The following is an 18245-nucleotide window of genomic DNA, read 5'->3' as shown; positions in this document are numbered from 1 at the left end:
CTCCCTCTCCAGCACACCTGCCTACCCACCCGCTACGCTGCGTCTGGGCCCACCGGTACCCACCCGCACTCCCTCTCCAGCACACCTGCCGACCCACCCGCTACGCTGCATCTGGGCCCACCGGTACCCACCCGCACTCCCTCTCCAGCACACCTGCCGACCCACCCGCTACGCTGCGTCTGGGCCCACCGGTACCCACCCGCACTCCCTCTCCAGCACACCTGCCGACCCACCCGCTACGCTGCGTCTGGGCCCACCGGTACCCACCCGCACTCCGTCTCCAGTACATCTGCCGACCCACCCACTATACTGCGTCTGGGCCCACCGGTACTCCATCTCCAATACAATTGCCGACCCACCCGCTACGCTGCTTCTGGGCCCACCGGTACCCACCCGCACTCCGTCTCCAGTACACCTGCCGACCCAACCGCTACGCTGCGTCTGGGCCCACCGGTACCCACCCGCACTCCGTCTCCAGTACACCTGCCGACCCACCCGCTACGCTGCTTCTGGGCCCACCGGTACCCACCCGCACTCCCTCTCCAGCACACCTGCCGACCCACCCGCTACGCTGCGTCTGGGCCCACCGGTACCCACCCGCACTCCATCTCCAGTACACCTGCCGACCCACCCGCTACGCTGCGTCTGGGCCCACTGGTACCCACCCGTACTCCGTCTCCAGTACACCTGCCGACCCACCCGCTACGCTGCGCCTGGGCCCACCGGTACCCACCCGCACTCCCTCTCCAGTACACCTCCGATACTCACGCTGCAGCCAAGTCTCATCAAATCATGTTTTTTCTGCCAGTCAATATCATACATGTTGCAAACGACCCCGTAGTGTTCTATATTCATTTAACTTAATGAACATGGAATTGCAGAATGAACAGCCAACAAACAAATTCCTCCAGAGAACTGTGGTGAAGCAGCTAGGGAATAACTCACTACAAACCTAACCTCACTAGCAGCATTAAAACACACATCCTCAACAGTTTTATTGAACCGCTCCACAAAGTTCATCGCAGCACATCAGCGGTTCACTGTCCAGCGGGGAAGGCACTCACGTAAAGTGATTGTGATACAAACTTTTGGAACCAATAACCATCTGACGAAGCTGTACCGGTTAGTAATCTCTCTGCCACACCAGAAGGAAGTCCAAGATGTGGTCATACCAATGGGAATTGTGTGGCACTTCACTCATCCTGGCCACTCCACTTTGGTGGTATCTGGGAAGTGGGAGTGACGACTGTGGAGACATCTTGGCATGTGACTGGGGAACATGCAAGGAGCTAAATACAGCACTTGAGTGGATTGGGGCAGTATTGAACTCCAGATCCATTGCACCATTGAGATCACACCCTAACAATCTGGTTTCTTTATCCCAGGGCACATTCTGACAAAGAAACTTTTAATTGACACTGACCTGACACTTCTACCAGTCCTTTAAATCGATGTTAAAGTTGGCAGTTGTTCCAATGGATACATCAAGGGTTTTGGAAACGTTGGCATAGTGATTATCTTCACACCCGGCAGAAGTAGCATAATGGACTGACCCAGAACCAAAACTGAGCTCGACACGATGGTTCTGCTGAAGGACACACCCTACCCCCTCCAGTGGTACCTTGGGCGACTGGTGGTGGTATTTCCTGGGAAGTATTATGTGGTTCGTGTGGCATCTGTCAACAATTTGGGTGTCTTATTGAAAGAACTGCAGACTAGTTGTACCCACTTCAATGAACATGTTATCAGTAATAAAGTTATAATTTGACATTTTAAGGTAGGCAGAAGGTTCTGTATAGGTTTACTTTGAACCTTCCCCCTTATTTGTGTTTGGAGGTGGTTGGATAAAGCTTTGTTGTTGATTTCAAGCAAGCTGATGCTGAAGTCAGTTGTGGACAAGCAAGCATGGCCGAAAGTGTCTACCGCATGTTGCCATGTTGCAACATTATTTATAAAAGCAGGTTGGCCTACTTGCCCATTTTTTCATCAAGCCGTTCCAGTGCAATCGTCAGGCGCCGAACCCAAGACCTTGTTAAATATTTTAACAGCTGAATTTCCAAAACAATTGAACTTGTAATAATTACTATATATTCATGTGTTCTCTATGATATATGAAAGATTGTGTTAAATGTTTGTTTGCGTTCAAGTGTTTGGTTTTGTTTTTGGATAGTTGAATATAGTTTTCTAAATCTATGACTTCAGAGGAAGTAGTGCAAAAATTATATATATTTATATTTTATTGTAAAGAAAACAGTTTGTGCAAGAAATTAGGTTTTTGATATCTCATGTTTGATAAGGAATCAATAAGAATGGTTCCAGAACTAAATCAGTCCATAAGAAACCATCCTGTAGGTCAGAAGTATATTTTGACGATTCTAAAACTACTATCGTACAAGTGAAATAAATGAAATACTTCTATAAAGTTGAGATTAGTGGTGTAGTTTGTAAGAATATGTACAACTACTCCAAGACATTCAGCACATTTATTAAGAATGAGTCCACTTCATTGACCGAAGGAAGGAAGGATGAGACTTCGCGTGACCATCCCGAGATCCATCTACAGCCGAATCCAACCTCGGACCTCGTTCATCGACTTACCAGCCGAAAACTCAGAAACAAGAACGGGATCATGGTTCATGACGAGTGCTAACTGCCGCTAGAAGCTGTACGATTTATTGATTATTTTTCAGGAGCGTTGAATAATTCTGTTCAATATCACAACGCTAAAGGTACTGTCCACTTCTTAAAAGGTAATATTGCACCACTGTCCTGATGTCCGTGTTAAATTAAATTCATGTCTCAATTTTATCACAATTGTAAATTGTTAACTTGTTTAAATCAAAAAATTTTGTTACTAATCATTGCCAATTGATTCAAATAATTATTTAACCTGACAAGATTAGTTTATCTTACACGTCGAATCACACGCTGCCTAATTTATTTGTACAAAAGAATTTGAGTAATTAGACTCAGAGGTACTACTCTTCAAGCAATGAGCTAAGCCAGAGCATGCAATTATATTTAATTTAGAATACAAGTTCCATAATAAGTAATCATATTTGAGATTAACAATTGAACAATTATCTATTTGCAATTATATTTTTGGTACTGATATAATCGTGCAACACTTGGAATCATTAATATTTCTGACATAAGCCATTTCTATTTACGACTAAATATGTCATATTTTCTATTGGTAATCACTTTGTGAACCACTGAATGGAAAATATGTTATTCATAAAATAACACTAAAAATATGTATTTAGTAATGCCGCACATGAATTATTTGAGATAATTTTTCATGTTTCTTTAGTATAAGGTGCCCATTCCAAGTAGCTACATTAAAACTTAGTGTGATAAGTCCTCGGAGCTAATTGCAGAAATTGATATTATTTTCTTGGTACATTGTTATGTTTGAAACATACAAATCAAACATCATAGTTAATAACACGATAGATATATAAAAAAAACGTGTAGTCATATAGAGTTGTGTCACTACAACCTGAATGTCCAACATAGATTTTATTTCCTATTATTTAGACTCCTCCACTCCTACCTTGCGCACACAGTCCTCGAAGAGAACGACCATTCTCATGCGACAGTCACAGTTCTTGATGTAGTTGACCAGCGTCTTGTGGTCAGCTTTCTCCATGTCATGTCCGTTAATCGACAAGATGACATCACCTAAACAAAAACATTATGTATGTACAAGTTTTCGGCTAACTCCTGCTGGTGTTCTACGCTGAGGCATGATTATGTGTAACAAGATATTAAACAGTTATAATATGTAATTTATGCTCTATCATGCCAAATTGTTCAATTAATTCAATATTTAATTTCAAGCAAAAAGAATTCAGGTACCTAGAATTAATCAAAATAAAAAATGATGAGTTGATACATATTGAAATAAATTATAAACTAAATAATAACCATGTTAAATTTTGCTAAACTCTTATATTTAAAAAAAACGTAAAACAAGAAATAAATTAGACAAACGTTTAAAAGTATAAAACTATAACATGCAAAGAAACATGTAGCCTAACATTATAGGTCACTTGCTCTGTGTAGGCTAATCGACAGCAGATAACTACTAATTTCTGATGAGCATACAGTACCTCATTCAATATAGTTTGATGACTGTTTAAAAATAATAATTTAAAAATAAAATGAAGATAGTATTTTTGAACTTATGATTTATGTTATTTATTAATTAACTACGAGTTGCTATAAGTTATTTGACTCGAACCCACACACGCAGTGGCGTAGCCAGGATTTGTGTATGGGGGGTAAGAAGCATGCCCCCCCCCCCCCCCCCCCGTATTAAAGCGGGAAAATTTGGATATTAAGGTGTAAAATAGTGCTATTTTAGCAGTTTTCGGTTCTTAAATTTAAATATTGTAATGGTAAAATTTTTATTAATTTTAATATGAAATTGGTTTGAGTGATGAATAAGAAATTAATTAAAGATTTGGTGCTAAGGGGGGGGGGGGGTTGAACCCCTAACCCCCCCCCCCCCCCCTGGCTACGCTCCTGCACACACGTACAGAGATGGTTGTTGCTACTGACAAGTACCTTCTCGCATGCCGGCTCTGAAGGCAGCGCCGTCGTAGTCCACGAAGTCCACGTACGTGATCATCTCTATCTCCTGCTCCTTCTTGTAGTGGATGCCGTAGCTCTGCAAACAGCGCCCTCGGGTCACGCCGGGAACACCCCGAGAACACCCCGCTGTGCCCATGTCCGGAACAACTCCGAGTTCCCGAAACGTCGCAACTGTTTGGTCTTCAGTGGCCTACTGTGTAGTCTGTGCTGTCGTCGTTGTGGTGTCTAGAGAATGCTGTGTTGTCCATGGTAGGTTTATTTCTTTATTTACTGTTCGTGTTGCAGATGTCCCGTCGCTGTCGACACGCTGTGTTCGTCTGTGCTGTGGCATTTTTTACCGACTGAATCATTCCACGGAATTCTCTGCGCGGTCTCTCTCTCTCTCTCTCTCTCTCTCTATATATATATATATATATATATATATATATATATATTACACACACGCATTTAACTTTTGGCATGGGCTGATTTTGGCTTGTTTTATGTGTGTTTGCGCTTTCATCATTTTTGTCTGTTACTAGGGTTTATCTATGACATACAGTGTAACCAGAAACGGCGTCTGAACAAAAAAAAATATATTAAATCAATCTTCTCTATTACAAGAATCATTGTAAAAAAAAGTCGCTAGTTATTTTAACTTTGCCAATTTACAGGGTGTAAGAAACGTTACGTCCTATGATCAAAACAAAGAAATAGGTTTGACTACAAATATTATTATGAATGTTAATTATATTTGCACCATATAAACTAAATTAACTACCTGAACAATCTACTAAGATAGCTCCTCGCTAGCACGCCCCTCGCGTGGCAATGATCGTGGGTTCTCTCAATCCAAGGTCACAGGAGTCAATATGTGAGTGGTGTGGAGCCCACTTAATCTCTTCGCCTTAAGCCTCTGTGAAACCTTGCGACGCGAGTGCGTTATCGTTGATATTTGAGCAACTCCGCTGGATCGAGATACTGATACTACACGGCCTCGACGCACAGAACCAGCGGCTAGAGACTTGGCGACCTGGCACAGCGGCACAGCGAGCACGGCAGTTTCCGCGCGTTGGGAAACAGCCGCAGTCGCGGAGAGAGCAGGCCTTTCACTCTGCGACCAGCTGGCACGACGCGGCTCCCAGCCCCAGCCGGGGACACAACAATGAGGCCGAACACGTCCCCCGAGTGTCACCCTGCACATCCTGGCGATAACACCAACAACTACTACATGCAACTATTGCTCTGCATTGAAACACACGCATCTAATCAAATCAGTGGAAGTGTTTAAACATTCTATCAAAGCAAAGATGCCTTAAAATGTATTAGGTAGGCTACCTATTCAAACTTGACACAATTGTCACACCCAGAGAAGGGAGCAAGTAGCAAGGAGATCGACAGTGCAAATATGCGCACAAACATCGATTGCAATGTCGACATTATTAGAGGTTATTATTCCATTTTCGACCTAAATATGCAAGAAAAAAAATTAATTCATTGATCGATAAATTTTTAACATTTTTTTACCCCAGTTAACAAAATATGGAAAAAAACGTCCGTTGTAACATTTTTTTGATGCGCGTACACAATAATTTGTTGATTTAAATTGACACAATATTTCATTAAAAAGACTATATATTATTGACATGAAATGTACAGTATTTAATAGGTATGTGTTCTCTTTCACTCCACCCACTCACATAAACATAGGTGAAACACATGTGACGAGTGGTGGGAGAGTGAAAGAGGAACCAGTGGTGAGACAGTAGAAAAAGGACTGCTGTAGAGAGTAGAAGAAGGACTGTTGTAGAGAGTAGAAGAAGGACTGCTGTAGAGAGTAGAAGAAGGACTGCTGTAGAGAGTAGAGAGACTGTTGTAGAGAGAAGAGGGACTGTTGTATAGAGTAGAAGAGGGACTGTTGTATAGAGTAGAAGAAGGACTGCTGTAGAGAGTAGAAGAATGACTGTTGTAGAGAGTAGAAGGACTGCTGTAGAGAGTATAAAAAGGACTGCTGAAGAGAGTAGAAGGACTGCTGAAGAGAGTAGAAGAAGGACTGTTGTAGAGAGTAGAAGGACTGCTGTAGAGAGTAGAGGGACTGTTGTAGAGAGAAGAGGGACTGTTGTAGAGAGTAGAATAAGGACTGTTTTAGAGTAGAAGAGGGACTGTTGTAGAGAGTAGAAGAAGGACTGCTGTAGAGAGTAGAAGGACTGCTGTAGAGAGTAGAAGAATGACTGTTGTAGAGAGTAGAAGAATGACTGTTGTAGAGAGTAGAAGAAGGACTGTTGTATAGAGTAGAAGAAGGACTGTTGTATAGAGTAGAAGGACTGTTGTAGAGAGTAGAAGGACTGTTGTATAGAGTAGAAGAAGGACTGCTGTAGAGAGTAGAAGAATGACTGTTGTAGAGTAGAAGGACTGCTGTAGAGAGTATAAAAAGGACTGCTGAAGAGAGTAGAAGAAGGACTGTTGTATAGAGTAGAAGAGGGACTGTTGTAGAGAGTAGAAGAAGGACTGCTGTAGAGAGTAGAAGGACTGCTGTAGAGAGTAGAAGAATGACTGTTGTAGAGAGTAGAAGAATGACTGTTGTAGAGAGTAGAAGAAGGACTGTTGTATAGAGTAGAAGAAGGACTGTTGTATAGAGTAGAAGGACTGTTGTAGAGAGTAGAAGGACTGTTGTATAGAGTAGAAGGACTGCTGTAGAGAGTAGAAGAATGACTGTTGTAGAGAGTAGAAGGACTGCTGTAGAGAGTATAAAAAGGACTGCTGAAGAGAGTAGAAGAAGGACTGTTGTATAGAGTAGAAGAAGGACTGTTGTATAGAGTAGAAGGACTGCTGTAGAGAGTAGGAGGAGGACTGCTGTAGAGAGTAGAAGAGGGATGGTGGTGAGACAGTGGAAGAGGGATCGGTGGTGAGACAGCAGAAGACGGGAGGATCGTGAGAGACACACCTGCAGCGTGAAGCCGAAGGAGCCGTCGTGCTTCTCCACGATGATGGTCCTGCGGCGGCGGTCCTCCTCGGGCTTGCTGGCCGTCACGCGGTCCGGCTTCACCAGCTCCAGGATCTGCGACTGCAACAACACACGGCCATCGCTCCGCTCCGCTCCACTCCTATACTTCTATTGGAACACGTGTGTCCGCATTTCTGAGCTGAAGCAGTGGGCAGCTCGTCAACTTCGACGTCCTGTTCGACCCGCATTGCGGTCGTTTCTTGACTTGGTGCGATGATTGTTTCTCGTTCGTATTTAATCTTATGTTTACCTTGGCGTGTAAAATTTTCTTTTTTAATTTTTTGCTATGGGTCAGTGGGACATTGTATTTATTTAAGAGTTTGATATTTTACGTTTTTACGTAATATAATTGTTTCATAACCTTAAGAATGTGTAAATTAGTATAATTTTTATTAGTGTGTTTTACGTAAATAACTTTATTTATCTCTTGTCATGTTTTTGCAGTCTATATAACGTAATGTTTTCAAAGATATTTTGTTGCATTCGTGTTATAATTCTAGTGTCATAATAAATGTTCTGTTGTATTGTTTTGTTTGAAAAAATATATCATTTTGAAAGAATTTCATAAAATGAATATCTAGTCTGGAAACGAATACATAAATGGTTGTAAATAAGACTTTCCACATTGCAGCTCCACTTACCGATATTAGAATCGACCCCGTCTGTGTTGTCGAAGCATGTGTTTCATCTCAACCAGTAGTCAGTTCAAGCCTTGGTAGATTTCAAAACTGTAGAAGAACTAAAAATGCTAAAACTACATATTTTCTCCTTGTAGTCTATCTGAAGATATACTGAACACGCTGTGTTATTGTTGTTGCTGCTGCTGCAGAGACACACAGGAACCCTCGTGAAAGCAGCGTCAAGATGGCGTCCCTGCTCGTCTCTATGGAACAGTATGCAATAACTGGAGAAAGTGAACTAGCTCGGCTCTCAGGTTCTCGCCGCCTGTGCTGCAGCTAAGCCACGTCGATTTACAAGCGGCACGGACAATCGGTGCTCACGAGGCAGGCTTCCCTCGGTTCGGAACATTCTGTAATCCGGCACCGCTTGAGCGGCTCGCGTTTGCCCTCCAGGAGACGCCAGTGTGCTGCTCTGGTCAGAGTTCATCGCGACTGTCAGATCCTGAACATGGACGCAACGGGACATCACCGTAACACTTGTGTATTTCTTCTTGCCATAGAGCAGCTAATCACTGCTTGTTTTTCATGCGTATCAATGTACTCTATTTATATTTAGTCACTATTTCCGTTGAAAATATACTGACATTCGACAGTCCGCCAAAATCACTCATCCAGCCCGACCATAGGTCATGACATGCCGGATTTAAGAAGGCTTCACACTCGTTTGAACGTTTAGATTGTCACTGGTTTTCAGCTGACTCTCCCGCTAACCGCAAAATACGAAGATCAAAGCCTATAAAAAACCTGGGCCTAGTCCAGTTTGTACAAAAAAAAAGGGGGGGGGGGGGGGGGGGCCGGCCTTGGACAAAAATCTCGAACGTCTACTTTTTTTAAAAAAAAAAAAAAAGGAAACATGATTCTAACTGCCACTGCAAGTGCTGCTCCAGCTGTCGGTGGCGACTGGAAGTGTCAGGACGAGGCCAGCGCTGATTGGTGGATCGAGGGCCAATCGCCGTCCTGTCCAACAGCAGTGATGATGTTCACATGGCGAGGACAGCGACTACGAGGACATGGAAGAATCAGCCACGGTCTTTGTAATCACATTTCGGAAATTATTTTCCCACGGTGATCTAAGAAATCATGATTCAGAATCAAACTGGATGAAGGCCAAGTCAGTAGCTGCCTCCCCAGTCTGACCCTGCCGCTGGGTGATCCGTCAGAGTCGACCACGTCTACGAGACGCTGTGAGCCGACAGCACAGGACTACCACGACTCCTGCCAGCAGCCAGTTGGCTCGCTGCTCTCGTGGGCGTGGCCTGCTGACCGTTACTGCGACCCGAGAGCCTTCGCGTGTCTTGTCGCGCGCTTCCGGCGCTACACTTCCGCCCGCCGCGGCGCCCCGCGACGCCGCACCGTCTCCATACACCGGTGGTTCGGAGACTCAAGCCAAGTATCTCACATGTGTTTCCTAATGACATTTTCAAAAGAATTATAAGTACGTTTATCCTAAGCATTGCCATTTATGCTTCAACACCGTAAGGGGAAAATCTGTTTGTTTTTAACATCGAAAACTATTGTACAGTTAATGACGATTTCGATGATAGTTATTTATAACATGGGATTTCAACACGTGGACAAACGTTTGACAATAGTTATGGATATTTGATTCTTCCTTACCGAGAAAACAGCCAGACGCAAGCTGAAGTATCAACGGCCATGAAACAATGCCTGATAAGTAGGCCACACTTGCTACACGCAGAGGTTAACAAAGAACATAATTACAGCTGGGCATATCACAACACTGATAGGACCAGGAACTAACAACACAAACCGTTGTTTGATGTACAAGAGGACACCAGGTTGCTGTACATTTGTTGCTACATGTAAAGAGGCAACTCTCCTGCCAAGTGAACTTCAAAATGCTCACTTTACAGCCACACACAAACATATACAAGCCAGTAACTAAACTGACGTGGGGCATATTTGTTGTGGCTGTCGGGACAAGTCACCCGAGTGTTGGCTGCTACCAGTACACTTGATATCAGCCCTCAAGATGTCTCATGAAGCATGTATTTGTAGGTCACAGCCTGACACAGAGAACACCTAACAGTACAATACGCCACAATTAACACGCAACATCATCGTAAGAACACACTCCTAGGGAAAGCAAGGGTAATACGTAAAAACCGGGTGGCATTTGTAGCAAACGTAGCACATATAGCAACGGTAGCAATATTAACTCTGACAGCAAGGGTAACACAAAGTAGCACACGGGTAGCACCGGTTATATGAAAGGCTATTCCAAATGGAAAATAAATGGCACTGTGCTGTGACAAACGTCAAAAAAGAAGTTCCAAAATTTCTGTGGGTACTCTACCAGAGAGGAAGGCAGCCATCCATACTCTGACTGCAGGTTAGGCAACCACTGACACGCTGAATACAAGTTAGGCAACCACTCAAGCTCTGAATACAGGTTATGCAACCACTCAAACTCTGACTGCATGTTATACAACTACTTAAGCTCCGACTGCAAGGGCAACCAATCACACAAGTCTGTATTTAGGTTAGGCAACCACTGAAACTTTGACTGCAGGGTAAACAACCGTCAAGCCATGACTTCAGGTTACGCAACCACTTGTGCTCTGACAACGACTTAGCTCTAACTACTCTATCTCCTACTTTGCTCTACGTAGGCAACTACTTAAGCCTTAACTGCCGTGTAGGCAACCACTTAATCGATGTCTTCAGGGTAAGCAATCACTAGATATCGTGCTGCGAGGTATGGAACCTTTAGAAATCTTCTCTGTGAGATTAAATTATGCTAATTATAGATTGTTTCAAGTTAATTTGATTCATCCCAGATTAACCACCCTCTATTAAAAGAGGTTGAAGGGTTGTCCTGTTGGTATAGTCTTTTTGCGAGCATTTGTTTCCCTTTTGGTTTTATGATTTTAATTTCTGTTATGGAACATACATTCCGCGATGCTATCAAAAAAATGTTTTTCTCCAGCTTCCTTGAACGTCATTCAGCTCCTAAACAATATGGAGTCGCTACCATATTTTATACTGGAGAGTTTGTTCCACGTTATCGGCAGTATTTGATAACCTACACACATTATGAATGCTTTCAGTTCCAGATATTTTCTTTTTGACGTTATCGTTGCGTTTCACATAACATTATCCCCCAGAACTCTTGAGGAAAATTTCCTTCTACTAGCCTGATTCAGTTGACTAAGATAGACCTTCTTTTAATGTGTTCTGCACTATATATACCAGCTGGATAGTCGTATTACATACTTGTTTACCTTTCACCTGATCTTCACAACTAGAAACCATTCCTGAAATATGAAACTTTCCTCTCACTCGTGAGTTTATCCTTCGGTTTTAAAGAAAAAAAGGTTTGTTGATAATTGATACTGTGTATATTGACCACAAATTGATCGGTAGTGTGTGTTGTTTCTAGCTAACGTTTCTATTGTCTTTAAACCATGGCCTTTAATAGTACGTTACGTTATCATATCTTAAGTCATGACTTCAAGAGAACAGTGCGAAGCATTACATCACAGAAAAATTTATTATAATTAAAAGAAAACATTAAAAGTAAAAATACAAAGACTATATTAAATGTAAACACACAGTGGATAATTTAAGCCTGTCAACACGTAATGTTGGTTATTTAATTTTTATGTTATTATTTTATTTTGAGGGCTTTTCCGGTGCAATTATCTCGATTTATGTTTCGTTTCAACTTTAGCCACAGATATTTACAAATAATTATGTAATAAAAGCGTTTATTTTCGCTTGCGTGACTTTTTATTTCTCGAAAACAACTTTTAGTAAATATCTGGTGAGAAACCTTGTAACACAGCAAAAAATTCGACGGTGCTATCGGAATAAATTTGCATGAAAATTTCTCAACTAACAAGCACAAGAAAACAATTGACAATTTTCTCATGGGTTGTGAATCACGGTTAATTAGTGAAAGAATGAATTAGAGGATGATCTAACTTTATTCGGATGACCCGTCTTCCCCCCCGTAACCCTCGGCCATCGCCCACTAATGACGAGCGATGACAGGAGATGGTAAGTTCCCCCGCGGGTAAGACGCAACGAGGGGAGTGGAGTGACTACTCGGCCACTCGCATGAGGCCGGCGCGAGCGGCTCGCACGCCGCCATGTTTGGTCACTTCCGGACCGTGCTGCGCCTACAAGGAGCCGCCTAGCCGCCTGTCCGCCTGTCCGGCCAGGGGAACCTCCCTGTGGCCGTCAACCGCGGCCAACTAGGCGTGCCGCCTGGCAGGCCCCGCGATGCGTACAACCATTGTATAGAAGTCGCGAGCCCAGGTTAAATATTCTGGCCGGTTTCGCAGAGGAATTGTTGTAGTAGCAGGGTCAAGGAAAAAATATTTCGTACCAACTTAGGCAAGAAAAAAGTACTAGATTAGAAAAAAAAGTACTAAATTATAATTTGTTATGGTTATTAACAATTTAGGAAGTTATTATGACATTGCAATGCTCAAACTTAAATTTCACACCACACACACATACATTCCATAGTTTTTTAAAAATAATTACGCTTAATAATAAAACTTATTGGAGTTACTATAATATTAAAGAAAAATGTACTAGATCTGTACTAAACCACTAATAAAGTTATAAAAGTACTAGATCTAGTACGAAAGTACTAACTGTGGAGACCCTGTGTAGTAGGAAGCTCCGTCGCAGCGATCGCTTCAATCGCTATGTATCGACAGCGTACGCCCCTAGCGGTCTAACGACGTACTAGGTTAACCAGCCAGTCATGCCACCTCCCTTCTCCCTCCCATATACGGGAAGCTGGTTATCAGCACGGCTCGGCGACCTTGACGATAATTATTCCTTACAACTGCCATTGAATATATATAATGTATTCAATGGTACAACTGTGCTTCTGCCTAACAGTAACCCATGAATATCTTCCACTAACAAGAATCAAACAACACAACATGGCGAGCGAAGCAGAGCCTTTAACAATAAAACAATATTGATTTATCAGAGAGGTTCTAACAAGACCGTATATAATATTTAGTGTTCTACCTCAGGCTATTGGAAACAGCCTGAATTAGGTCATATAACTAAAGACTGATACTTCATGTCGGTGAAAACTGCGAGACATTATATTATGGTTTCTGTGGCAGTGCTGCGCGGACAGACACACACGCGATATGTAGTAGTCTGGAGAATACCAGCAGGGCTGTACACAGAAATTAAGGGCCCTATTGTGTCCCTATAACTTAATACACAACTCTCAAAATCCCCCACTATTAAAAAAATTAATCAAATGCAAACATTTTAAGATCATGATGCTGAATAAATAGGACAACACTGAGTGATTTTTAACACCATTTTAAGAAAACATTTAAATGTTGTCTCAATAAAACGTAATTTTCACCCCTTTATAACTATTTAAAAAAATATATGACAAACTCTTATTTTCTTTTTAACACTTGACAGTTGACGTAATACTGAACAACTTAAAATATAACATACCTAATACCGAATATATTAAAAGTCAATAATCTTTAAAAATTAGTTTTTCGCGCTTTCACATTAGCAAAATTTCAATAGGAGCACAAAAATGCTATTCCCGCGCAAGGCTTGAATTAATGCATTATTATTAATAGAGCAGTAAGTTTTTGTTGACCCACTGTTAACCTCAGACAATTCTTTATCATGCTAACTAAGCACACTTAAAAATCTTCCTATTTGAGCAACAGAAACAGGACATACGCAGAATATGCGCACGCAACACACACATTCAGAAATAAATCTTTAAATAAATATGTGAAATTAAAAAAGTGGCAAATATCGATCAGCTTAAGAAATCTGCTCTCATATTTCTAACTTCGAACAAAATTAGACTCAATGAATATTTAATGTCACGTAACAAATATTTTTTAAGATACCCTTTTAAACACGTTTTTACTAGCTACTTGTAACTAGCGAACTATGTCAACAAATCTTGTAAGTAATTTTAACCTACTTTTAATTGTATCGATTTGAAATTTTCAAGTATATATAATCGGGATGACAATGCAATAATTTGGTACCATCGAGCTGATCTGATGGAGCCAGGAGGTGGATAGTGAAGTCTTCAATTGCTACTAGAAAAACCCCTCGAGTGTGGGGTCTTTTTTTTTTTTTTTTAACGCAGTCCGTTACTGACAAAAGCGTGCGTTTTAAAATTATAACTCATTAACTTTTTATTGTATAACTGATTCAAATAGTGTTTTTTTTTTAAATTATAATTATTATCTGCATGTTCAGAGATACACACCACTGTTTACTCCGTGAGATTTCAGATCTTTAAAGTTACAGGTTAGATTATTATTCCAAAGAAACTGGAGACAACTAGATCGAAAAACCATTACACGCAACACGACAGTGCTTCTACAACGGTATGTGTGCGCTGTGGCCATTGTAACTCGGTGAACACGGTAGGCAAATCAAGGAGCGTAAATAAATCTGAGTTACCTACTGGCTGGAACACACGTTATCTTGGAATAACATCTCTCTCACGCAACATCCACCCGTCGTGGCCGGCAGATTTTTCCATTGTCTTATCAGGTTTCTAACATTCCGCCGCCAAGCGTTAACCAAGCCCGTGGACGTAGATCTCAACACCCCCCCCCCCCCCCTTCCCTTAATCACTGCTCGTAGTCTGTTATCATAACTTTCTTCCAGGCAGATTTTCTTATACAAAGTTACCGAGGCCAGGGCTGAAAACAAACATGTGAGCATATCGCAGACCTGTAATCTCAGTCCCGCTGTCAATGTAAATACACGCTTTAAAAAGTCTTGAAGCGTATCCGGGCCCCGGGGATACCCCCCCCCCCCCCCCCCACTTGTGAAAGCGAGTCCAAGCTTGCAGTAGACGAGTGTGCAGCAGCGACGGGACTGGCTGGAGCGAGTCTGCGACAGGTTTGCAGCAGTTTCAAGGCTGTGCTGTCTTTGGTCAGTATCGCGAGCAACGAGCATGCGCGGTGTGGAATGACTTGGCACAACAATACCCAATATTCACGTCATGGCGGCCTGCCACGCGCCGACGCCAAAGGAAGAACACGGCTGACACGCACAAACTAACAACTCGAATAGGTGTGTCGGTGTGTGTAGCGGCAGGCAGTCCCCCGGCTTGCCTTGACCTTGTTCGCAGATAACCAGCAACTGGACTCCAGCAGATACAATAACAGAGCCTTCCCCTCCAATCGCCCCATTCAGTCACCCCCTTGCTTCAAGCCCTTCCCATCCACTAGCTGCAGCAAGTGGCCAGTAGCCCCGCAACAGAGCTCAAGATTGTGTTTCAGGTTCCCTACATTCTTGCTTTTTTTTTCTGCTCTTTTCCTGGACAATCATGGAAGAAGAATAGGCCTGATGCAACTGTTTAAGGTGCTTAAGAGTGGTGGGGGCGGGGACAATGTCGAACAGAGAGGGTAAAGAGGGAGGATCATGAGTAGAAAATACTTGAGAAGGCGGCTTCAGGAATTCAGAGAATAAGTTAGGGATGAGGGTCGGTGGGAGACTCCATGAGTTTCCAGACGTACCCGAATTCGGGTACACGTACCCAAATTACTTTATCTGTACGAGTACCCGGGAAGATCCGCTCTGGTACGCTAATGTAGCCGAATCTAGGAAAAAGAAGGAAAAAAATTCTTGGAATGGAAAACCAATGAGGGCAGAGAACAATATTTGCTCTTTCCGTAACGCACTACATACTAGTAAGCATCCATGCCTTTTTTTAAAATAGCCTTGGCTACACTATATTCCTAAGTATCCCTGGAGAAACACAGGATCATGTTGCAACTAGTATCAAGTAAACAGTTTGGCGGCGACAACAGGATAAGGGCAGGGGCGCAACAACTAAATTTCTAAAGGGGGGGGGGGGGGGCAACATACCTTTTTATAAAGAATAATCGATCCCACCCTATTGAAGCGGGAGGGGGGGGGGGTGTGTGGAAAATGCTGCTATTTAAGCAGTTTTATTATCTAAAAATTGATTACACAGCACTTTCTTTGCCCCCACTTCAAGGTTTCAGAGGGGGGGCAAAATACCCTTGCCCCCCCCCCCCCCCTGTTGTTGCGCCCCTGGATCAGGGATATCTTTCATTGAAAACTGTCTCACCTACAATATTAAAGCACAGCACAAATTTAAGTCGCCATATTTATATTACAGGTAATATTTAAAAAAAAAATTACACCAGCCTTTAACCTGACTACCATTTTTCACATGTGACTGGAAAAGTAGTATTCAACGTTTACATTACCCCCCCCCCCCCCCCCCCCAACCAACCACCCATCCACCCAAAAAAAAAAAAAAAAGACGCATTTTAAAGTTCTACACACAGGCCTTAGAAGAATAGCCAATACTGAATTTACACTATGAAATTGTATGTTGTTACGCTGTTATGATAGTTAACAGAACAGTGTATACCTATGATACTTGTATTAAAGACAGTAACATTTCGTTTTCATACTTTTTTTTTATATGTTCCTATATGACACCCGATTTGAGAACTTCTTATACCACAAATAAACCGAATGTAGCCGAATGTACATACAGTCGGTAATTGTGTTTTATGGCTGGCAACACTGCTCCTTGCCAACGAGCGAAAGCTCAATTGCAAGCGTACAAGCATATCGAATCATTAAGTGAACATAAACCACTGTAGATGGTTCGATTTAGTTTTCAGATTTAGTCAATTCTAAAACTGCTATTTCTAACGAGTGGTTAACTTAGGTTTAATAGGTACATAAAAATACTATGAAATCTCAAATTTGCCCAAATCTGAATGGAAAGCAACAATAAAACCAAGCACAAATTGCTCCAAAAAAAAAAACTGTCTAAAATATACCCATGCGGCAAATGTCTTATTTTATCTCTCGAATATTGCAATGGAATTGGAATCGTTAGGTTTATAACTACAAATATTTACTTCATTAGTAAAGATAAGCAACATGCAATTACTGCACTCGTAAATTAACTTCTCTTTACCTACTTACATTAACAACATTAAATTTCAACATACTTCCCATGATAAAAATTCGACATGAAAAATTGTAATAAGATCACGACAGTTATTTTGTGGATGCTCTTTACGTTTTTTAATCCGCAAAAGAGCGTTTTTTATTGCACAGCATTTATTTATTTTTATCATAAATCTGCATCACTCTCTTCCGAGCGCGAATGGAACACACTCGTCTAAATTATGCTTTTAATGGCATGTTAAAAATATTAAAATATTAGGGAAGGGGAAAAAAGGATAAACTCTGCAGGTGGACGGATATACGGGAAATTTGAGTAGCGCAGATTTGTAAACTGGAGTGAGAATATACGGAATTTTACACCACGCTTTTGTGGAATAGTCAAGAAACACTTGCAACACCTAAAAGCAAATACTTATAAATTTTATTTACTTTTATTTATTTTTTCTGTAAAAGCTTAAAATCCTTTTAAAGAACCTACCTCAACTTTACAATCACAGTATATTCGTAAGTTGCTTAAGGTTAAACCTTATACTCGCCGTAGCTAAATAACATCTCTAAAAACGAACAAATAGTAAAATAAATATTTCTTACCGGAGACAACTCTTCTCCATCACTGAGTTCTGATTGCGACGCTTGCAACTGCTGCTTGAGCTTCCCAGATTCCCGAGAATGCTTATTTCCCAGCTTCGGCGAGTTCATGTCGTGTAATCATGTAAGTTATCTTAAGCTAAGCAATCATGCTGAACGTACTTATTAATGCAAGCGTCCACTCTTTGCAACTTAATCCCATATTTTTTAACCTGCAGAACGTATACTGCAAAACAGTTTACACAAAGCTAGGCCTACTCACTTTAAAATTCTTTAACCAAAAAGCATAGTTTTTAAAAGTATTCAGGATAACTTCACATTTAATGGCCATGCAGACTGTTCACGAAACAATACACTACACAGTACACACAAAATAATCATCACTAGATCGCCTCCCCTTCCCGAACAAAACATCGTTCACATTAAACCGTCGT

General features: G+C 41.7%; 1 protein-coding gene across 2 annotated transcripts in view; it reads right to left on the bottom strand.

Moving 5' to 3' along the window:
• The window catches only part of LOC134541015 (uncharacterized), a 38820-nt gene extending 20575 nt beyond the window's left edge, over nucleotides 1-18245 (bottom strand). For both annotated transcript variants that reach the window (XM_063384139.1, XM_063384140.1), the window contains exons 1-4: nucleotides 17815-18245; nucleotides 7523-7642; nucleotides 4573-4675; nucleotides 3557-3684 (exon numbers count right to left, since the gene is read on the bottom strand). In XM_063384139.1, coding sequence (XP_063240209.1) covers nucleotides 3557-3684; nucleotides 4573-4675; nucleotides 7523-7642; nucleotides 17815-17922 — 459 coding nt within the window. In that variant the 5' untranslated portion in view covers nucleotides 17923-18245. The remainder of the gene's footprint in view (nucleotides 1-3556; nucleotides 3685-4572; nucleotides 4676-7522; nucleotides 7643-17814) is intronic.

The sequence above is a fragment of the Bacillus rossius genome, chromosome 17, assembly GCF_032445375.1.
Source record: "Bacillus rossius redtenbacheri isolate Brsri chromosome 17, Brsri_v3, whole genome shotgun sequence".
NCBI lineage: Eukaryota > Metazoa > Arthropoda > Insecta > Phasmatodea > Bacillidae > Bacillus > Bacillus rossius.
The sequence above is the reverse complement of the archived record's forward strand: the minus strand, read 5'-3'. Positions and strand labels throughout refer to the sequence as shown.